Source organism: Protopterus annectens, chromosome 3.part0, assembly GCF_019279795.1.
Source record: "Protopterus annectens isolate FY-2018-M chromosome 3.part0, PAN1.0, whole genome shotgun sequence".
Lineage (NCBI taxonomy): Eukaryota > Metazoa > Chordata > Ceratodontiformes > Protopteridae > Protopterus > Protopterus annectens.
Genome location: NC_056731.1, coordinates 933508494 through 933532801, shown reverse-complemented (window position 1 = coordinate 933532801; position 24308 = coordinate 933508494). Strand labels below are relative to the sequence as shown.

Genomic DNA, 24308 nt, shown 5'->3' with positions numbered 1-24308 from the left:
CTTTCTGGGAACCAATAACATTCTGGAATAAAACCCCTTCCTCCTCCTGGGAAGGTGGAACGACTTGAATGGTGCCTTGACAAAGAAGGCCTTGAAGTAGTTCTGGAAATAAAGGAAGCTGTTCCTGAGGAGGTTGAGGGATACCCAAGAAAGGGAGGAAGGGACTTCCACACCATGAAGTATCCCTGATGGATGATGGACAGACCCCAAGAGCCTTGAGTAATCCTTAACCAATTAGGAAGGGACACAGAAAGAAGAAGAGATAAAGGAACCTGACTGAGGAAAGTGGAAAGCAGATGGAACCTGATTTGTCTTGAAAAGGAGGTTTTTGAGAAGCAGTATTCTGAGTAGATTTAGCAGGAAGAGCCCACCTAGAAAAAGACATTACGTACTCACCAGAACATTCCATCTGAGTAGTTGTACTTCATTTGTCTTCAACCTGTGGGTATTCAGATCCAAGACGGCCACATCACTAGCATCTGATCCGAGCTCCAAGCTCCTCCCCTTACCCATAATGCTCCCGTCTCCTTCCTTCCCTCAGACTGAGTTTGCTGCTCAAGAAAACACAAGCCCAACTCAATAAGACCTTACTACTAATGGCTCCCAATAACTAAGCCAAGCATAAACCAGGAGAGCCACTATAGTGCTCCTCTCCCAAATGCAAGGTTAGAACAATAGGGACAAGGTCAGGGGGAAGGAGGGGTTTATGGCTGAAGACAAATGAAATGCATCTACTTAGATGAACGTTATGGTGAGTACATAACTTCTTTATCTGAAGTAGTTGACTTCATCTGGTCTTCAACCTGTGGGACAGAGTCCCCAGCTACCAACACCTGGGTGGCCCTCATGGAAGGATATGCCAGAGCACCTCAGAGCCAAAGGATGCCCTACTCCTGGACACGATGTCCAACTTGTAATGAGATATGAAGGTATGAGATGAGGACCAAGTAGCTGCAGAACAAATGTCATCCAGTGACACCCTAGACCAAAAAGTCACTGAGGTAGCTATGGACCTAGTAGAGTGAGCTTTCACCTGACCCAGAGGGGAAATGCCTCTATCAGAATATGCTCACATGACACATTGGGAAATCCAGCGAGCAATGGTCACTTTAGAAACTGGCTTGCCTAGAAAAGGTTTCGAATAGGATAAAAACAACTGATCACATTTACAAAAGGATTTTGTTATGTGTAAATAAATCCTCAATTGTCTGTGCACATCCAGCAAGTGTAATTTGCATTCACCCCTATTTTGGAAATTTGGAAAGAAAACAGGGAGATTAATAGTTTGATTAATATTGGCTTCTGAAGCCACCTTGGGTAGAAAGGAAGGATTAGTATGCAGGAAAACCCTGTCCTTATGAAAAACCATGCAAGGAACTTTAATGGACAATGGTTGAAGTTCTTATACCCTCCTAGCAGAAGTGATAGCTACCAAAAAGGCAGTTTTCCAAGATAGGAATTGTAAATCTACTGATGCTGCAAGCTCAAAGGGAGGAGACACTAGAGCCTGAAGTATAAAGGTGAGGTCCCAAGGAGGTGCAGGATCTTTCACCGGGGGTCTTAAAAGGAAGGTCTTGCAAAGTCTGGAAGAAGCTAGGGAAGTCATGTTTTCCCCCACATGGAAGTTAGAGATGGCAGCCAGTGGACTGTAACGGTAGAGGAACTAGCACCTTGGTAAAAAAATACTCACTAGAAATTCCAGAACAGCTGAAACCGGAGCTGTGAATGGATCTAGGTCCCGTCGCGAGGGCCATACAGAGAACCATTTCCACTTGCTTTGATAAATTTTCCTGGTGGAAGACTTTTAAGCCGCCACCAAAATGGTTTTAACCGAAGAGGATAAACTGGGAGTCCTAATCATTAATAGAACTGGAGAAGCCAAGCGGTGAGCTTCAGACTCTGCAGTTCTGGGTGAGGAATCCCTGAGGGATGTGAAATGAGATCCGCAACCAGATCCAAGATCCATGGTGAAACTGCCAGGTGAGACCAAAGGGAGGGGAACTAGACTTGATGAGGCCAGAATGGGGCAATGAGGATTACTGAGCTCCTCAACCTACGAGCTTTCTGAAGAAACTTCAGAATGAGAGGTAGCGGGGGTAAGCATAAAGAAGACCGGGAGGCCAAGCATGAACCAGTGCATCTCTGGGGGCATCCCCCCAAGGGGAATTCAGAGTGAAGAACTCGCTGCGTTTCACATTGGAATAAGATGAGATTGCAGCAAGGCCGACCCCCACTTGAGGAAGATCTGTTCTGCTATTAAAGGATTCAGAGACCACTCATCATAAGGCATCAGAATGGTCCTGCCGAGCCCTGTCCACCCGAATGTTGGACCTTCCCAGAATGAGCATTGCCACCACAAAGCGGCCGGTGGAAATCGCCCATTCCCACACTCTTATGGCCTTGCGACAAAGGGGATAAGATCTGGTTCTGCCCTCAGACTACTGACATGTTGTCTGACTGAATAGCAATAGTCCCTAGAGGAAAGATGGACATGAAGGGCCTGCAATGCTAGAAGAACCGCCCTCATCTCCAGGACGTTGATATGCAAATTGGTCTTGGAAGGGGACCACGTGCCTTGGACAGTTCTTCCCGAGCAATACCCCCCACCCTAGCTGGGAATTATCCATGGTCACTGTGGTTGTGGGAAAGGATGGAAGGGGATGTCCCTTGACAAGGTCCAGGGAGAGACTCCACTAGAGAAGGGACTCTCTGCAAGCCCGGGAAATCCAAACTGAATGGGACAAGGGTAGATCTAGTAGAGACCATTGAACTGCTAATGTCCACTGGAGAACTCGCATATGAAGTCATGCAAAGGGTAGAAGATTGAGTGTGGCTGCCATGGGACCCAGAGCCCGCAGAACAGTCTCCGCTGAAGGAAGATGAGCCTGGAGAATGTAAGAAACATGAAGTCTTAAATTGTGTACCCTTTCTGAAGTGAGGTAAGCCTCCATTTATATGGTGTCCAACCAAGCTCCTATGAAGTCTAGAGTCTGGACTAGAGTCAGTGACGATTTGCTGAGGTTTATAGTAATGCCCAGACTGCTCGCTACTACCAGGAAATAGTCCCTGGCTTGGCACAGCAGGTGCCTGGTGAGGGCAGCAAGGAGCCAATCATCCAGGTAAGGGAAGACCTGAATTCTTTGAAGTATTAGCTGAGCTGCTACTACTGCCATCACTTCGGTAAACACCCTGGGGGCTGTGGTGAGACCAAAGGGGAGGGCTCTGAACTGATAATGATTGGCCCCTAGCCAGAAATGGAGAAACCTACGGGAATGTCTGTTCATTTTGATATGATAGTACGCATCCTGGAGGTCAATCGAGCACATCCAATCTTTTTCTTGCAGGTAGCGCAGGATGAACTGAAGGGTAACCATCTGGAATTTTTCCTTGGCTACAGATAGGTTCAAAGTGAAAAGATCCAGAATGGGTCTTAGGTCCCCCATCTTCTTTGGCACCAAAAAGAACCTGGAATAAGTGCCCAATCTGGACTGATCTGGGGGGACGATTTGGATGACGCATTTTTCTTAGCAGCTTGTTTATTTCCAGTGCTGCTACCTCCCTTTGCGTGGGTGGAACATCTGGGAGGTGTTTTGGTGGGAAGGGTGGCTCTACGTAAGGGATGCAATAACTTCTGGATATGATTTGCAACACCCAATGTTCTGTTGTTACGGACTCCCACTGTGTTGGGTGAAACAAGAGGCGACCCCCGACTGCCTCCAGAGATGAGCAGTCAGGCAACCCCTCAGGGCTGCTGCGCAGACCTGTCCAAGAACGGTTCTTGAGACCCGAAGTTTCTCTGACCTCCTCTGTCTCTAGAGGAAGAAAAGTCCCGAGTGTCCAGGGAGAACTGAGATTTTCAGAACCACATCTTCTTTGCCCCTTGCTGATTCCTGAAGAAGGATCTTTGAGGGGGGAGAAGCTGATCCCGATGGCAGATAGTGTCTTCCTGTTTTTCTCACTCTGGACCAGTGTGTCACACACAGACTTCCCAAACAGGGAAGTACCATCATATGGGGCATTAACAAAGGACGCCTTGAAGGGTTCTGAGAATTGACACAGGTGGAGCTAGGCGTAACGCCTCATGCCAATGCCGGACCCAGCAGTCCTAGCGGCTCCCTCCGTGGCATGGAAAAGGAGGCTCATGGACGTATTGGCTACTGCCTTAAGAGTGGACATTCATGCGGAGAACATCTTCTTCTCCTCCGCTTAAGTGGACTCCAGGGGTGACTCAGCGACTTCATTGACCAAGTCACACTGCAGTCGGATGACATGTGCCATATAGTTCAGCGTTCTTATGGTAAAGGTTGCTGAAGTATACACCTGCTTCCCCAAACGGTCCTCGACTCCTGGTCAGGAGGATGGACCGTAGAGCTTTCCTGTGCGAACTCTTTCTTTGCAGCAGCTGCCACTATCATAGCAGCTACTGGGGACCCATTACTCCTAGTCCTGTCTGGTGGGGGGCTGAGTATCTTATCTGGATGCTTGGGAATAGGCTCCACGATGTCCGGTTCCTTCCATGCCCGAGAAGTTATTAGGTCCACAAGCGGATCTGTGGGAGGGGACACCCAGAAGGTAGATGGGCCCGTGCTGAATGCCTCTAGGAACACAAGACACGTCCGGGGTTGGTTTTTGGGCAGACCATCCCCCCCTTTGGCAAAGCAGTTCCATGATGTCTCCAAAGGAGACATCTTTGGGGAGGGGTGACCTGGGGGAACCTTCCCCTTCCGCCAAGTAAGTGTCATCCATGAGGAACTCTGGAGAGGAGTCCAGGTGCCTCCTTCTGCACATTTGCTTGTGAGGAGCCTCCTTGGTGGGACTCTCTGTGGGGGACTCGCAAGCTTCTTCTTTGCTCTCAAACGGGAGCTCCCTGAGGCACAATGAGCATGGGTTGTCCCTGAGAGGACAGAAATGTCGGGGCCGAACCTAGAGCTGAGGGAGTCGGGGTGGAGTCCGAAGACGAAATGGTCAGGGGTCTCAACGCACTTGAGGGAACCCTCTCCACCACGTCAAAAGCAGAGAGGTAGCGCACTTACTGATAAGTAAGCAAGGGAGCCGCTCCTCTCGGATCTGATGGGGAGTCGGAGCTGAGACTCCAGGTGCTGAGATGCCGAGGGGGGATACTGTGCTCTGAAAGGCTTGGAGCTGACAGTGCCCCCTCAGATCCAACACCCAGACTATGACTCCTAGAGCTCAGATTCCGACACGCTTAAGGTAATGGCCAACGTTGAGGTACAATGTACCACTGGAGCTGGCCCCCCGACCCAGAGGGTCCTCGGATCCAAAGACTCCAAAACCGACAGATCGGAGAAGGAGTTATGGGGTGAAGAAGGGCTGCGAGCTCCCCGCTCCAGAGGGAGAGGGGGTTGGCAAGACTCCCATCTGGATCTGGGTACAGATGAACTTCTGCATCATCCTGTCCATCTCTGCCTCACTAAGACTATGGAGCAACCTAGATGAAGAAGTCACAGACGCCGGCCGGGAGTGTCGATGAAGGGAACCTCTAGATGGGGGTCTAGATACCTCCGGCTCTGGGGAGAACCTGGTGATTGAGCCAAAGGGTACTGGGCCTAGCAGGGGTCTTGGATTTAGCAGGAGGCCCCACCAGAGCTAAGCAGTCTGGGGACCGCTTTTTAGACTTGTCCTTCTTTTGGTGTTTCACCCTCCCCAGACCTCATGGTGGGAGGCTGAGTCCCAGAGGCCTGGGGAGGGAAGGAAGTAGAAGCAGCCGAGGTACAGGCCATCGATGCAGTAGTGGGGACAGCCGTCCCCAAAGAAGGGAGCAGACCTTTCAAAACCAGCTTAGCCCTCCTGTCCTTAAGAGTCTGTGGGTTGAAACCTGTGCAAATAGGACAGAAGGTCAACAAATGGGCTTCGCCCAAATACACTACACACAGAGTGTGGCCATCAGCTGGGGACAGCGTATGGCCACACTCTGTGCATTTCCTGAACACTGGCTATGGGGTCTCAGCCATACTAGGGAAAACAATCACGCCAAGCTGCATCCCCACACACACACACACGCTAAGGGAGAGGGAGCAGGAGACCAGAGGGAAACTACTCTAACTACAATAAACTTTTTTTTTTTTTGATCCGATGGACAGAAGCGGTATGGGGAGGTGAAAAAGAGAAGGATGGGAAATAAATTTAGCCTAAACTACCCACAAACCTAGTCACTTACCAAAATACAACCTGGTGCTCTGAGACTACGATACATAGCTTTTCAGCGGCAAATGAGATTTGTGGGAAGGAAGGAGAAAGAGAAGCATTATGGGTAGGGGAGGAGCTTGGAGCTCAGATCAGATGCTAGTGATGCGGCCATCTCGTATCCGATTCGGATACGAACACTCACAGGTTGAAGACCAAATGAAGTTAAGTACTTCAGACCTTTTTTTAACTTTGGGGGGGGGGGGTCGAGGCTGTCTGCCAACAAAAGCAGATTTAGAGGGACAATCCCTTTGGAACTTGTGAATGGGAAAAACAAAAGTATGCTTCAATTCCTGTAAGACCTTCCCCTTATCCAGCAGAGACTTACAAAACTCAGCAGCTGCAGAACCAAAAAGGTTCTTATTATCAAGAGGAGCATCCAAAACTTTAGCTTTAATGTCATCACGCAAAGGCTGGAAACAAAGCCAAGAGTAGCGACTCAAAACAGAACAGAAAGCAACAGCTCTAGAAGAGACAACAGCAGCATCATAATTACATTTAATAGAGAGGCAGGCTACTTGAGAGGTGCAGCCCAGTAAATAAAGGGCCGAGGCCTTCCCTTCAGAATCAGGAAGGTCACAGATAGCCTGGGAAGCTTGAGAAAGAAGGGCTAAAATATACTTGGTCATATGGGTCTGGTAATTAATAGCGCAAAAGACCAAGGTGTCAGCAATATAGACTTTCTTACTCAGCCGTTCTATGGCCCTACTCTCTTTGCCTGAAGAAGCAGTTTAGTAGAGGGCAAAAGCTTAGAGTTTGTCAGAAGAGAGACACCACAGAGGTGTCAGCAGAAGGACATTTGTAGAGAAATATACAGTCCTCAGACACCTTGCAGAACCTGTCAGGTTTCTTAGGAGTTGGAGGTTGAGAGTCTAGGGCCATAGAAGCAGCAGCAAAGGTATCTAAAAGGGTAGCCAAGACAGGAGGTACAGCAGAGGGATTAGGGGACCCATCTGGAGGAGCTCATAATACCTCTTCTGAAAGTCAGAAAAATGACAGTAGTCCCATTAAAAGTACTCCATCATACAAGAAACAGTATCCCCAAAAGATAATTCTTCAAAAGGAGAGTTTGGGCTAACAGAATTTTCCTCTTCAGACCCACAATCCAAAGGAGAAGGATCTGACAGGAATATGCCAAAGACTCTTCCACAGAATCCAAGTCCTCATTAGAGGAGTCCTGCTTTCTGGACCTCTTAAGTGGGGTACAGAACCATGGGGGGGGGCGGCAGAAACAGAACCCCCTTTGGGAGGCTTCAATGCCATCAATGCAATAAACATCCCCTGGGTAAAATCCTACTATTCCCACTGGGAACCTTTAGGACGAGAGGAAATATGCTTAGTTTTCTGTTTTTTCTTTTGAGGAACATCTGCCTTAAATACCCTAGGAGGTTCAGACCCATGCCGACATTCAATTAATGTAGTGGGAATTTCCTCCCAACCAAGTATTTGCAGAATCCCCCTCGGACACTCTGAAATGATCAGCAGAGGCTCCCCCTCATCATCCAGAATGGAGGTCTGCACAGTCTCCAAGGACATGCGAAAAGTCGGATCCATACAAGCCTCCGATACAGTCACAGCAGATGAATCCAACATAACAACTGGGCGATCCTCTGGGCCTTCACCAGCCTTGACAGAGACGTTCAGGGGAGCCAGGACAGCAGCCAAATCAGACCTGACTCTTTTGGCCTTTTTCTTGACAGGCAGCTGACCTTTGGGATGGGAGAATTCTGCCACTGCACCCTGCAACAACAAATTAAAATGTTGGTTCTCCAGGTAGACGCACAAGGAAAAGAGATGACTGCATAGGGTCTTGGGGACAAATGCCTGACAGACAGAACACTGCTTAAGGCAATGAGAAGGACCTAAACAAAGAAACAGATCGTGATGATCCTTACAGGAAATCTGTCTCACACACTGACATTTTCCCTTTCTAGATGACATATAAATCCACAACACAGAAAAAGAAATAATAGATAAAAAGAAACCCCAATGGGGCACTTATCTAAAACACGGCTCAGTAAACGAAGTAGGAGCATTCAGACCGATGTTCAGTGTTGGACTTTGGACTGGCATCAAAAAAGTTCTGAGGTATGTAAGTCTGTACATCACCTTTATGTTCATAGGTATTTACTAGGCTAATGACTACAAGGGCCTTTTTAAGCCTAGCCATACATCCCAAATCAGGTACCTTTGTTTATTGTTTGTTGTGCAACATAGAATGATTTCCTCACCAATGTAGACCTGTGATGACCAAAGTCTAGATTACTATCTATGTGTGTCCCTAAGTCCCTGACTACCGGGTCAACCTTAAAGGGTGTGTTGTCAATATGATAATTACCAGGGATGGATGACTTCCCAAAGGATACTATTATGCATTTCTTGGCATTTAGTTTTAGTCCATGACTCTGACACCAGCTGTTTGTCTGTGTCAGTCCCCCCTGGAGAACATCTGTGTCAGTGTAAGATTCATTGACAGCTCCTAATTTGCAATCATGTGCAAATTTAGTCAGAGACCACTGACATTGGCCTTGACTTCTGAGAAGTAAATGCCAAAAAGGAGCAGTCCAATGTCCTACAAAACTTCGTAAATTATATCTAAACCAACTAATAAAACATTAGTCAGCCCAGGAACAGCGTACTTTCCACACCAACGCACACAAAGGTTTCCTATAAAACCACTTAATTTATTGTAATTCCAATAGAGATGAGCCATTTTGTCTTACTTTCCATAAAACTTCATCAGATAAAACATAAGTTAAAATACCCACTTAAATACACCCCCAGTGACATGACCAACATTTCATTCATTAAATTTAAAGACCCAGAATCCCAGCAGCTTAGAGAAATGTATGTAAGATCTTAAAACAAACTTTAAAAACCATATGTTAAAAATGTATGAATAATAAATGGTAAATCAATAGTAACTATATATCCCATTATTATTCACATAAAAAACTGTCTTTGTAGGGATCCTAGTTTCAACAGTGGAGCTACTGATAAATTTTCATTCAATCCCGGGTGGTTATATGCATTAAAGTACACCTGCCAGAACAATTCCTGCATTTCTACAAACACCATCAGCCAGGGATCACCACTATCATTAACTTCAACCCTTTTTAATATTATAAATTTAAAACAATACCTCGGATTATCTTTTACATGTTTATATAATGCATTTGTGCCCCTTCCCTTTTTAATATCATACATGTGCTCGTATAAATGATCACGCAACTTGTGTTCCATTTTTCCAGTATAAAAACATTGACAATCTTGGCACAATGCACTATAAATCACCCTTTTAGTTTCACAATTATGTCTTACCATTCATATGAAACCTAATATTATTTATAAAAAAATTCTGTACCGACAGTAATGTATTACACATATTGCATCTCCCACATTTTGACATATTACCACCATTTTTAGATGTAAATAATTTATTTTCAAACAGATTTTTTAAAGACATGCAGGAATTGTTCTGGCAGGCATACTTTAATGCATATAACTGGTCAGGATTGAATGAAAATTTATCAGTAGTTCCACTACTGAAACTAGGATCCCACAAAGATAGTTTTATGACAATAATTATGGGATATACAGTTATTAGTCATTTACCACTTATTATACATATACTTTTAACATATATTTTTTAAAGTTTGCTATACGATCTTACATACAATTTTGTAAGCTGCTTGGATTCTGGGTCTTTAATGAATGAAATGTTGGTTATATGACTGGGATGTAGTTAAGTGGGTGTTTTAATTTGTTTTATGTGAAGTTTTATGGAAAGTAAGATGAAAGCGCTCATCTGTATTGGAATTTACAATAAATTAAGTGGTTTTAAAGGAAACTTTTGTGTGTGTTGGTATGGATAGTACACTGTTCCTGTGCTGACTAGTGTTTAGTTACCTTTATGCCCTATATCTTCAGCAGGGAGCATACGCGTGATGTATGAAATCCTAAGGCTTTGGTATACTGGCTGGATGTTGGGCTACCCTTAGAGGAATCCCTTTAGTAAAGAATACTGCAACAGTGATACGGAAGGACATCTTTGAGTTACAAGACAGTTCATTTCTGAGAGATGCAGTATTAATTAACATGGAGGCCTCACATAAAAGCAGACTGTGAGGAACACTCACTACCCACAACACTCTACACAAACTATGACGTCTTGTACTAAGGCTGCAAAAAATCCTTTCCAAAGCCTCATAGACCCACGAAGATCAAGTCTCCTCAAAAATCTAATACCACAACTCTGTCAGACACATTTATAACAAAAACTTGTCATGAACTAAATGATCTCCAATCCGGAACACCATCACTATACAAATAAAAATGTTTGAGTGATCCGTGACTCAGTGGTAAGATGCAAAGATGTTCCTCTCCCCAGACCAAGACTGAGCAAAGACAAGGTGATGGTGAATTGTCTTTCAGCTGTCAGAATCTTTCACTTAACAAATTTGACTGTGACATGATGGTAGTCTATGTGGGCATGAACAACTTGGCATGGAAAACCCTAAGGGATACGCAGAGACATGACAGAACTGGTCATGCATGACACAAATGCAGGTAAGACACTGGTCCTGAGCAGAATCTTTCCTTCACAAAAAATGATATCTAGGTGTAGCAACAAGATGACTGGCTTCAACAACTGGCTAAGTAGGTGGTATCATTCCAGAGGGCTCTAGTATGTATCAGCACAGAAACAATTGCTTGGTAGTCCTGATTACTTTGCCGAGGATAGTCTGCACCTTTTGTTTCAGGGTGTCTGCATACTGGCTAAAGTACTTGATGCCCACATAGTGCCTTTAAAGGCACAGTCCAACTGATGGACATTCTAATGTAATTACATTGTCAGATCCAAAACAGGATCACATTAAGGTGGCTTTGCTCAATGTCAGATGTCTCAACAACAAAATACTCTATCTTGAGCCTCTCCTACATTTGGAATGCATCCATATCAGTGTAATTACTGAGACTTGGTTTAAATGTCCAGAAAGTACTCCCTCCATACCTGTGTGTTGTGCCTACCATGCCTTCAGGCCAGATGTCAATTGTGGTGGTATTTCCATATTTGTCAGGGACGCTATCACTAGCTTTAAATCAGATTCCTAAAGACCCACAAACAGAGCTCATAGAGCTACAAATTATACTAAGCAAGACAAACTATCAATTTACAGAATATTACCTGATACTCTCTGTGTTCCCGGACATACATCTAGGGTTCCCAAATGTAATTGTAAAACTCCCTTTATCAACTCCATTATTTTGCAAGACTTCAACTAGCTTTCAATAAACTGAAGCACCTAGACCTCAAAGATAGGACATGGCCAAACATTCTTAGATTTTATAAAGAAACATGTTTTGGACCAGACTGCAAACCAACACACTAGAGGGCATAATATATATTTTTTAATAAACATTTTTATTAAATTATCACGTACAACACAGGCAATCCTACATTTACATAAATGAAAAACAACTGCAAACATTATACATCACAGACACCATTGAAAAAGCTGTAGTTGCAAACATTATACATCACTTGTATTCTGTCCAGTCATTTTCAGTTAAGCATTATAAGGCTCATTCAAATCCTGCCTCTTAAACCTTGTTCCTTCTCTGCATATATTGTTCTCATAATTCCCATTTGTTTCCTATGTAGTCTGCTCCTTCCCTTTTATAAAGATCCCAATTCCAGTTAGTTTATCTCTGTTACTGTAGTCACTACTTCTAGTAAAGTTGGCCTAGACATTGATTTCCCTTTTCTAGTAACTGCTTTTTTGGCAGCCACCATAATTAGACTCAGCAAGGCTTTGCTATGTCTAGGCAATTTTGATTCTGTGTCATAGCTCAAAAAAATCATCTCCCCAGTCAATCCAATCTGCTCACCTAACATCTCCAACAGAATGGTCCGCAGGGAATTGTTAAAGTCTGCCAGCTCATTACACTCTCAAAAATATGCACCCAGCCACATCTTTCTTGCCCATCACACCTCCAACATTTGTTACCCACCTGAGGAAAAAGTCTTTGGAATCTACTTGGGGTATAAAATACCTGTGTAAACACTTAAATCATCTAGTCTTTGCATATTTGTGAGACATACATATATCACCCCATTGTCTCTTTGTGAATTGCTTATCCAATCTCTCTTCCTAATCCTTTCTAAGCTCCTCTGAGTCTTATAATTATTATATGCTCTAATTATTCCTTTTTAATGGCATTTTCTGTTTTAGATTCTATTAAAACTCCACCGGTCATTCCAAATACTATAGGTATTGATTTTCTAGAAGAGTTTATAATGCAAAAAGGAACTTACAATGGTGATGAGAAATTGTTACTGTTGGAGTTGATGAGGTTAGTTTTGTGCAATAACTTGTTTGTGTTTCAAGACCAAGTGTATTGGCAGAAAAATGGTGTAGCCATGGGGAGCTCTTGCTCCAACAGTTATGCCAATGCTGTGATGGTGACATGGGAGATGAAATATATATTGGATGGGCCCTATAAAAATTATATATATTTCTATAGGAGGTTTGTGGATGATTGCTTCATTTTATGGAGAGGCACAACATCATGTTTATTAGAATTTCTAAACTTTATTAATAATTCGACTCAATTTTTGAAATTTACCATTGATTATTCAGATTTGAAGATTAGTTTTTTAGATGTGTCCGTATTTAGAGACTCAGAAAAGAGAATTACTAGTAAAATGTACAGGAAAGAGTGCTGGGTGAATGGTTTACTCTCCAGGGACAGTATGCACCCTAACTATATATTTAATAATGTTGTACAAAATCAGTTTTTAAGAGCATCCAGACTGAGTGCTAACACAGAAGAATATGAGATGAGAATGAGTGCTACCAGTTTAGAACTGTTGCAGAGAGGCTATAGTGAAGAAATGGTGGCTAGGAATGAGAACAAAGTTAGACAGTTTAGATATACCAAAGCCAGACCTTATTTCTCGGAAGGGTATGTCAGACGTCCTAGGAAATATGACACTCAATTAAGAGTTAGCATTCCTTATTCCAAAAATGTTAGTATGTATACTGAAATATTTAATAAGCATTGGAATATTTTAACATCAGACCCTGAAATAGCAGAGGTAGTAGGCTTGAGACCATAATTTACATTTAGGAATTATAGAAATTTGAAAAGGAGATTATGCACCCCCAGGTCCAGTTCTACAAAGAATGATAAGAATGGCACAGAGCCCTGTGGCAAATGTGCTCAATGTGTTTATATAAATGAAAGTAAGTTTTTTAAACATCCAGATACAGGTAGAACTTTTAATATCAGAGTATTGTCCACCTGCAGTACTATGCACGTGGTATATCTGGCAGTCTGCAAAACCTGCAGTTGTTTCTATGTAGGTAAGACTGACCGAGCCCTGAGGGAAAGGATAAAAGAGCATGTCTATCATATTAAAAAGGGTACTATTTTTAATGCCCTAGCCAAACATGTCAGTAGAACAGGTAACAATCACATTTTTAAATTTCAGGTTCTTTCCACAACATCTGAGAATATCAGAGGGGGTGATGTTAGATTAAGAACTGAGGACATAGAGGCTAGATGGATTGTTATGCTAAGGGCCAATTTTGGACATGGGTTAAATGAAAGTCTACCTATCAGACCAGTTCTTTTAAAAAGGGGTCTGAAGAGATGAGGTGTTTTTATTATTATTTTTTTATTATTATTTTTATTTTATGCATCTTACAATATTTTTGTGAACATACATATGTATTTATATTTTATATTACACACTTTATGTATATTGATATGTTTTTAACAAGTGTTTTTGTATGTGTGTCTTTTTAAATACTATACTGCATGCTATGTGATGTCAATAGATTTTACTATATAAGGTGTGGTTATTATCTGATTGAGTACACCTGATGAAGCATTGGTGAAAGCGCTTGTGTCTCTTTGTAATAAACCAGTACTGCTACTGAAGAATTTTTCATTGCTTTTTTACCTTTTTCTTTGAACTGGAGCCATACCTCAGTCAGTGTTTTTGGATACTTATTTGTTGGTGTTACTGAGGTTCCTGTTTGGTGTGGATTTTTGCTTCTTGTTTTTTCACTTAAATCTTCTAGTCTTTGCATATTTGTGAGACATACATATATCACCCCATTGTCTCTTTGTGAATTGCTTATCCAATCTCTCTTCTTAATCCTTTCTAAGCTCCTCTGAGTGTTATAATTATCATGTAAAATGTTATATGCTCTACTAATTATTCCTTTTTAATGGCAGTTTCTGTTTTAGATTCTATTAAAACTCCACCAGTGCTGGTCCTTCATTTAGGACCCCCCTATTTCTTTCTCTTTGCCTATACGCCGATATCAATCTTTGATAGTGAAGGCAATCTCTAACCTGCAGTCCAAATAGATTCTTGGTCTCTTCCCATTCTATTACCTTTCCCTTTCTAGTTATTTGCTCCCAATACCTTGGTTCCTTTGCCAGTTTTCTCCAATAAATTCTAGCCCCCTCTTGCCTATTATCTGTATCCATAGTCATCCGTATCAGCAGAATCTCTCTTCTCCATTTTCGTGCTGGTTTAGTTCTTAAAATACTCATTGCTGTTTTATAAATTTAATATTCTGCATGATTTTTCTTGTTCTGCTTAAGAGTCTTCATCCAAAATCCCAATCTCTCCTTATTTCTTGAGCTTCCCCCATATTGTCATCATTCCTTTCCAATTTGAATTATAGTTTTTTGCTTATGCTATGTATAAAAGCCTTAACTTTTGTTGTTGTTGTTGTTTTTCTTTCGGCTTTTCCCAGTTAGGGGTCGCCAAAGCAGAACTCTGGTCCACTAATGATTGGCAGTCAATTTTTATGGTGCCGAGGTGCCAGCCCGATGCCCAACCTTCAACGAAGGCATGCCCATTCACGCATGTCTTTTGGAGGCCACTCTGTGTTGCTCTAAAGTACCTCCTTAAATTGGGTAATCCTAGTCCGCCTTGTTCTATTGGAAGAATCAACTTTTCCCACTTGACCCTTGTTGTCTTCCCTTCCCAGATAAAATCCTTCAACTCTTTTTATTTTTTTTAATTGCTATCCACAGCTTCTCCTCTGGTTGATAAAAATATGCCTGACCTGTGTATAAGACTAAAGGGACTAAAAACATTTTAATTGCTTGTATCTTAGTATCTATACCCATATAACAAAGCTTCCAGTTTCTCAGTGTTTGTATTATCTTCTGTTTAGTCTCTTCCCACATATCCTTAGTTGCCTTAACAGAGTCATTTTTAATCCATACTCCTAAATACTTCATTTTTTCATGCCCCCATAAACATGGATATTGTTGGACCAATTCATGTGTTGATACATAATTTAACACTATTGCCTTTGTTTTAGCTTCATTAATTTTGTATCCCAAGAAGATTTGAAATAGTCTTAAAATGTTCCATAACACTGTAATGTCCTTTTCTGGTTTTGTCATGTATAAAATAATATAATCTGCAAATAGAGCCAGCTTTTCCTGAATACCATACCATTTATATCCACAAATTTCTGAGTCCCTTATTTTCTTTGCCAGTGGTTCTAAATATAATGCATACAACAAAGGAGAGTGTGGACAACTCTGCCTAGTTCCCTCTACTCAAGCAGAAGTTATCAGAGAGGACACCACCCACTTTAATTTTCTCCTCTGATCCCTCATATATACTCCTAACCAGCCTTATAACCGTATCAGAAAAAACAATGCTTCCATTGCTCTGCTCATGAAGTCCCAGTCTACTCTGTCAAATGTTTTCTCTGCATCAAGATCCACCAACAACTGTGGTATTTTCTTACATTCTACTTCCCTGTGGATCATCAATGTTCTGTTATTGTCAAATGTTTGCCTCTCCTCCTCAAAATCACACTATTCCATATCTATCAATTTTGGTATCACTTTTGCCATTCTTTTAGCCATTATAGACATAAACACTTTATAATCAAGGTATAGTGTTGAAATGGGCCTGTATGAAGCTGGATCCGATGGATCTTTTCCCTCTTTAGGTATTACCATTACCACCCCTTTCTTCCAGGATGCTGGTAGTTCTCCTCCTCTTAGAAATACTGTTAAACAAAACCTTCCAGATCTTTAACAGTTTTTCTTTCCTAGCTTCCAAACTTTACAGGAATACCACCTATTCCTGGGGACTTTCCTGCAGATTGATTATACATAGCCATTTTTATCTCTTCCTATCCTGTTAGTAATTGAGCCTCATCTACCTCTAACCTTGGCATATTTAATTCTTCCATAAACATTTCCATTTGCACCTTTTTTGATTTCCATATTTCCCTGCTTTACAGAAACTTTCATGAAATTTCTGAAATATTTCTAATACTTCTACAAGATCTCTTGTTATCTTCCTTGTTATAAGCCCCATAAGCTTGGTGACAGCCCTTTCCACTTTCTGTTGCCTGAGTTGTTGTGCTAAAAGTTTTTGTGCTCTAGAATTACTATAAAAAACAGTTGCTTAATAGCAATCTTTCTAAACTCGTGCATATTATCGAGATAATTCGTTATTTTCTGTTCAGCATTCTGCAGTTGCCCCTTTTCTTGTTCTGAGAAAGGGAATAACATTCTTGACCTGGTCTTTACAGATATAGCTTCTTCATGTAATAGCCTCCAATATCCCCCTCCATAAAAAATTGCATCATAAACTAGTTACCTTCACCTTTAAAATCTCTAAACATTTAGATATCAATATCTTAGAATTAAAAAAATTTAGATAGACAACTCCTCAAATTCCACAAAGAGTTTAGCTACAAGAATTATCCAGGTATATGAGGGCAGTATAGGTTGAAATAATGGAGAACTTAGATAAAAAAGAATTCTAATGATTCGCCTAAAGAAAACCAGGAAGATACAAAATATAAGATATAAAGTTTGTTAAAACAGTGGAAACCTCTGACAGGGGACACAGATCAAAGAATACAGTCCATAAAATGCTCGAAGTACCTCTGGTATTATACACTAATCAATCATTTTTGTTTAACCCAGGGGAGGATGTCAAGAGAGCACTACAAAGGGCAACAATGAGATTTTTATATCTAGAGTGGAATACAAAATGTATCATCACATTCCAGGAATGACAATGGCTCCTATACCTCCAAATTCTGATACTCACACTGAGGAAACAGCTTCTCTCTGAGGAGACCCATGGTCAACCCAAACCACCCTCGGAACAGAGGGATGATGTGATGACATGCACATCAATTTAAATATTGAAGGCTCTCATCATCCTGCTCCAAACAAAATCTGAAGAGCCTGAACAGATATAGCAGACCTTAGGGAGGTATTAAAAATGGGTTTGGAGGGGAGAAAGAACATTTCTTCTCAGATGAAAGACTGCTATCCATCCTTCTGGGCAGCATTCAGGAACGACTACATGCTTGGTGTGGGAATGTCTCAGGTGGCACCAAATGCACTGGAGGTGTGGCCTCATGGGAATGGTCCAAGCACGAAATCTTTCTCAAGAGAAATCAGATTTTTGACATCGTCCACTTTTCTCTCTCTAATGTTCTCTATTTCTCTCTCTCTCTCTCGATCCTAGTCCCCATCACTTAATTTGTCTGTATCTTGTACGAAGCATGAAGAAGACCCATTAGGATAAATTTGTTCTTACTTTCCTGAAGATAACAAGAGACAAACCCTTACAAATGTCGCAGGAGGCCAACAGAAGTTCCAGCATAAGGCATATCACACTCATCTTGTGGGTACGCTGGCAAAGAATGTTGTGTACACATCTGGTGCATTTCCTGAAGCTCTTGTCCACTGTACTAAAGGTACTAGTTGAAGCTAAACGTTAAAGCACAACAACAAATACCCACCAGCAAAAATAAAAAACAAAAACAAAGCACAAATAAAATAAAACTGTTTACTACACCTTTAACAATCACAATAAATAGAAGAAAAAAACTATCTGTAGATGAAAGAAATTACTATGCCTAATGTGCCTAATCACAGGAGTGGAAATGAGGAAGAATTTTTTTAACTTTAAATTAGGAAAAAAGTAACAAGAAAAGGTACAAGTAAATACATGGGAGAAAATATGTATCAGAAACATGAGAAAGATATTAAACATTAAGACTTATATGAGTGCTATGGAGATTTGTATTACTCTCAGAAGTGGCAAACGAGATTTAAGAATGCAGAAGGCACATGTGCATTATGGGATTAAGGAAGAAGCTTGAGTCTTTGGAGAGGAGTCATTTTGGTGAATCAGATCTATCTTACAACAAATTCCCAACAGCTGAAGTAGATGAAAAGGATAATGTAAGATACAAGGGGAATAAATCTATAAGTTGTCCAAGTGTAAATTAATGCACATAAGTCAAGTTTTGTGTCATGTAGTGTTTATGAAAATCTGTGGTTTACTTATGGTTACTGTTGACTATGTTGAATAAATCTTGCTTAAATAAAGAAAAAAAAAAATGAAAGTTTGCTTAGGCATACTTACGCTGAAAAAGTAACATTTGATGATGGAATCACCAGTACTCTGTTTGGTCCAACTAAGACTGAGGTATCACATGTCACCACTCGTAATCCTAACAGAAACTTCCCTGGGGTAGCACCACCAGCCCCCCAGATACAAGCGATCTACAGTAGGAGAGAGACAAATCTTTCATTATTAGGGCTTGCAAGAAAGTTACAAGTATTTTTTGTTTGTGAAGAAATCCAGACAAACACACCATAAGGGTAAAACACATAACTAACTGGAATGTTGGTTTAATGGTCAAATGCTATGGATTTTTACCCCAAAACTACTGTTAATGCAAATGTTTCTAGACATTGCTTCTTATACAAGACAACCAATATGATGTCTTTAAGAGCTGTGGTGCAATACTCATGCCAAAATAAAGCGTTGTGTTACACAAGGTATCTAAATCAAGAAGAATTATTTCAAAGCCTTGTACACTTAAGTTATGCAAGAGCTATCATAACGCATTTCTGAAGGAATCTCAGACAGCATCCATACAAGAAAAAATCTACTTTTTTCAGCAGCTAGCACAAGAGAGTTGATTCTGTTGAAAAGCACTGCTATAATCAGGAACATTAGCATGGCCATTATTGAGTTATGCCCATCTGTACCCCCTACTATTTATGTGATTCTTCCATCAGGTTAGGCAAGCTAGGTCCTGGAAGAAGTGTCATGCAGAAAAAACACAATTCCACAGCCTCTATGTATGTCTCAATGCAATCCCTGAATCTATGTACAAGCTCATATACATATTATATCTTCAGAAGTGAATGAAAGAAGTCCTTAACCTGCAGAATGACACCCCTTCAATGACATCACAGCTGTATAACTAAACTTGCAATAAAAATTAGTTATGTACTTACCATAATGCTCCAACTGAGTTGTTGCTTTTCATTTGTCTTCAACCTGAGGGACTTGTATCCTGTACGGATCCGACTCGGCTGCATACACCAGCATCAGATCCAAAGTACAAGCTCCTCCCCTACCCATAATGCCCCCCTCTCCCTCCTCCCCTCAGATTGCGCTTGTTGCAGAAAGTACAGTTTTGTACCTACCATAAATGTAGATGTTCGAGTGCTAATACAGCTGCAGTAATCACAGATGGGTTTTCTGCCGTCAGGCAGGTCCTCGGTCGGCCGAATTCCAAAGTCTAGGTCCGGCGTCGGTTGTTGTTGCTTTCTTTCCAGACGTCAATGAGGCAGGGGTATATAAGACACAGCCGATGCCATTTTCTTCAGTCTTTCTTGCCCCAGATGTCAGGTGCCCCCAGAAGGAAGGCAATACATAAAATATATTTATATACATGCAATGCAATATAATCAAAAATCAGTAGTTGCAAGCAAATATACCATAGAAGGATAACCCAATCAGGTTGTATGAAGAGGGGTTAGGCCCTAGGCCTTTACCAAGAGGGGAAGGAGGGACGGAAAACTGTACTGCAGCTGTATTAGCACTCGAACATCTACATTTATGGTAGGTACAAAACTGTACTATGTTCATCGTGCATACAGCTGCAGTAATCACAGATGGGTAGAATCCCAAAGCTACGCACAGGGTGGTAGGCACTAGGTGGAACTGGGATGAGCCAGAATGCCCTGCAACACAGCAGTGGCAAAGCCTGCTCTAGTTTTGGAATATAAAGGCAGGTGGTAGTGTTTTGTGAAGGTATGCACAGAACTCCAAGTGGCTGCCTCCAAAATATCTTTGGTAGGAACTCCTCTGAGGAAGGCTGTAGAGGTAGCTGTGGCCCTGGTGGAGGGGGATCTGATGCCTGTAGGGACAGATTTTCCATGATAGGAGTAACAAAACCATATGCAGTGGCCTATCCATTTTGAAATTGTCTGTTTGGTAACTGGCTTCCCTTGAGCTCCTACAGCATAGGACAATAAAAGTTGTTCTGATTTCCTGAAAGGCTTTGTTCTGTCCAAACAATAACGTAGCTGTCTATGGATGTCTAAGGAGTGTAGCAGCCTTTCCCCTTTGTTTTGAGGATTGGGGTAAAAGGTAGGTAAGTGTATGGCTTGATTTAAAGCTACCCTGGATACCACTTTAGGCATAAATGACGGGTTGGTTCGAAGGGAAACCCTGTCCTGATGGAAGATGAGAAAGGGCTGCACAGCCATGAGGGCTTGTAGTTCCGAAACCCTACGAGCTGAGGTAATGGCCAGAAGGAAGGCTGTTTTCCAGGGCAAATATTGCAAATCTGTTGAGGCAGCTGGTTCAAAGGGAGGCAATGTTAATTTTTCTAGAATGTAATTAAGATCCCATGCTGGCATTGGTTGTTTCCTTGGTGGTCTTATATTCTTAGCCCCTCTGAGGAACTGTCTTAAGAGTGGGTGAGATAATAAGGGTGGATCAGTGTTGAATTCTGCAGAAATGGCTGAGGCATGGATTTTTATGGAGGAAAATGAAAGTCCACTGTTCAGCAGCTCAGCTAGATACTGTAATACCTGAGGCAAATTCAGTTTTCTAGGGTCCTGGCCTTTTTTCTCATTCCAAGAGCAAAACCGTTTCCATTTTGCGGAGTAAGCCTTTCTAGTAGATGGCCTTCTGGCCTCCAAAATGACATCCTGCACCTCTTTGGGGAGTAGGGTCTGTTGTGGTGTTAAGGAATTTTCCATGCAGCGAGATTGTTTTCAGCTGACTGTGAAGAGTTTTGTAGCTGTGCTGAGTCAGCAGAAGAGGCATTAGAGGTAGGTACCCAGGAGGAGTATGTGTTAGGCTCCTCAGAAGTGGGTACCAGTGTTGTCTTGGCCAGTCTGGAGCAATTAGTATCATCTTCGGTCTGTCTGCACTTGCTTTCAAGAGTACCTTGGGCAGAAGAGGCAGAGGTGGGAAAGCGTAAACTGTCCATGCTGTCCAACTGAATGAAAGGGCATCCACTCTCTAGGCCTTTGGATGAAAGGTCCTTGAACAGAACTTTTCCAATTGATGATTCCTGTGGGAGGCGAAGAGATCTATGTCTGGCCTCCCCCACGCTTGGATTATCTTTGTAAACACTTAAGGATGCAACTTCCATTCGTGTGGATCTGTCATATTTCTGCTTAGATTGTCTGCCAGCGTGTTTTCCAAACCTGGCAAGTACTGTGCCTGAAGTTCGATTTGCCATTCCAGAGCCAAGTTCCAAAGTGTCATGGCTAGTCTGCACAGGGGGTATGAATGCTTTCCTCCTTGTTTATGTACCACATTACTGTGGTGTTGTCTGTTCTTATCAATAACTGTCCTGGATGCAGGAGGTCCTTGAAAGCTGTAATTGCATTTATCACTGCTAGCATTTCTTTCTGATTGATGTGAAGGTGCTTTTCCTTTTGGGACCATTTGCCCTGAATGCACCTGTCTGTCATGTGTGCCCCCCAGGCGTAATCTGAGGTGTCTGTTGTGATGACTTGATTTGCTTGAGGCTTGCAGAATGGGAGACCTGTGTTTGTTTGACATGCTTGGGCCCACCATAGAAATTCCTTTTGCAAACATGGAATTATTGGTATTATTGTTTCCAAACTGTGGCTGTGTTGAGACCATAGGTTTTTTAGGTACCATTGAAGTTTCCTCATATGCAACTTTGCACATGGGATTAAAAGAATGCAAGATGCCATGAAGCCCAGAGCCTTCAGGATTTTCCTTGCAGCAAGCCTGGTACAATTTGCTAGTATTTTGAAGTACTGAGTTAGTTGTCCCTGTTTTTCTGGCATAAGATAGGCCATCTGGGTGTTTGTGTCCAAGTTGGCACCCAGGAAAGTTATTTTCCGAGATGGTGTTAGCCTGGATTTCTCTTTGTTGACTGTGTATCCCAGGGAATTCAGTAACTGTGTTACATAAGCCAGATGTTCCAGAAGTATGTGCTTGCTGTCCGCTTGGATCAGGCAGTCGTCCAAATAAGGGTAAATTTGTATCCCTTGAAGTCTGCAGTAGGCAATTACTGATGCCAGGCATTTCGTGAATACTCTGGGCGCAGTAGATAAGCCAAAGGGCAATGCAGAGAATTGATAGTGAATTGAACCTGCAAGAAATCTGAGGTATCTTCTGCAGCTTTGTCTGATTGGGACATGCAGGTATGCCTCCTTGAGGTCCAATGTTACCAGCCAAAACTCCTTGCCCAGCATGGGAAGAAGCTGGTGTAATGTGAGCATCTTGAATTTTGGTACGAGTAAGAATGTGTTTAGGATGGATAAGTCCAAAATGGGTCTCCAGTCGGTTCCTTTCCTTGGTACCAGAAATAGCCTGGAATAAAAACCTTGACCTTGTTCGTGAGTAGGTACCTCTTAAATAGCTTTCATGTCTATGAGCTTTGAAATTTGTAGTTGTGCCTCTGCCCTTTGATTGTGTGGCAGGTTTGGCATGCCTCTCATTTTTGGAAGAGTGTGAAAATGAAATCTGTAGCCTCTGTTTATAACGTCCAGGATCCATTTGTCTGTTGTGACAATATGCCAATTTCTTGCAAATAATGCCAGCTTTCCTCCCAAGGGTGCCGCCAGCTGAGACTTGCTTGGCATGGAAAGGAGGAAGTCATTGGGTTTGTTTCCTGTATTGTTGTGCACTGTCTTCACCACCTCTTGGTGCTGGAGTTTGCCATTGCCTGCCTCTATATGATCCTTGTGATTGTCCTCTGCCCCTTGTGCGCCTGTATCTACCTCTTTGGGGCTTGTCCGTGGCTGGAAAGGACCAGTTTTCAGAAGGCCAATTTCTGCTAAAACGTGGTGGTTAAACCTGTAGAAAAGCTTTGACAGTTTGCATAGACTTGGCTTTTTCTTCCATTTTCCGTAGTATCTCCTCAGCATTAGTACCAAATAGCACATCCTTTTGTAAAGGAGCATCTAGTAGTTTAGCTTTCACATGATCAGGCAAGATTTGTTCCCTAAGCCAGGCATGTCTATGAATGACTGATCCTGTAACAGCAGCTCTACTTGAGGCCTCTAGGGTATCATAGCCACATTGTAAGGTGTGTTTACCCACTTGTTCTGCACTATGCATCATATCCTGCAACTCCTTCAAATCTGGTTGTTCAGGTTGAGACATTTTATTTCTTAATTGTGATAACAGAAACTGCTGATATTTAAGCATATGAAACTGACAATTTAAGGCCCTCATGGCTAGGGTGGCCGAGGTATATACCTTTTTTCCCCACCTTTCTAAGGATCTTGACTCTCTTCGAAGGTAGTGGATTCTTAGCAGTAGAGGCCTTCATTCCCTTGGGGCCTTGAGAAATGGTTTCAGGGTCAGCATTATGGCTTTTGTAAATAAACTGGTGGGAGTTAGGAACTCTGTAGTACCTATCAGGCTTGACTGGGGCAGGAGGCAGGGAATCCGGATTAAGGCAAGCCTCCGCATAAACATCATCAAGTATGTCCAAGACAGAAGGTATCACCAGAGGTCTGTGTTGAGGTAATAAAAGAAATTCCCTAAGTCTTTTCTTGGAATCAGAAAAGTCTTGGCCTTCCCAATGGAAATATTCCCTCAAGGTGTGCAAGGTTTCCCCAAAAGAAAAATCCTCTGGAGGAGATACAGAAGGAATGGACTGCTCTGCATCAGAGTCTTCAAAAGGGGAGTAAGAGTGTTCCTCTACATCAGAATGTTCTGAAAAAATGGAGCCCTGATCAGAAGAGGGAGAATCTTCCTCCACTCTGGGTCTCTTGTC

The 24308-nt window shown here is 42.2% G+C and overlaps 1 protein-coding gene across 3 annotated transcripts in view; it reads right to left on the bottom strand.

Moving 5' to 3' along the window:
- FAM8A1 (family with sequence similarity 8 member A1) overlaps positions 1-24308 on the bottom strand; it is a 731350-nt gene that overhangs the window by 170712 nt on the left and 536330 nt on the right. For 2 of the 3 annotated variants that reach the window (XM_044065265.1, XM_044065264.1), the window contains exon 4: positions 18656-18795. The exons of the other annotated variant lie outside the window; for it this stretch is intronic. In XM_044065265.1, coding sequence (XP_043921200.1) covers positions 18656-18795 — 140 coding nt within the window. The remainder of the gene's footprint in view (positions 1-18655; positions 18796-24308) is intronic. 3 annotated transcript variants of the gene reach the window in all.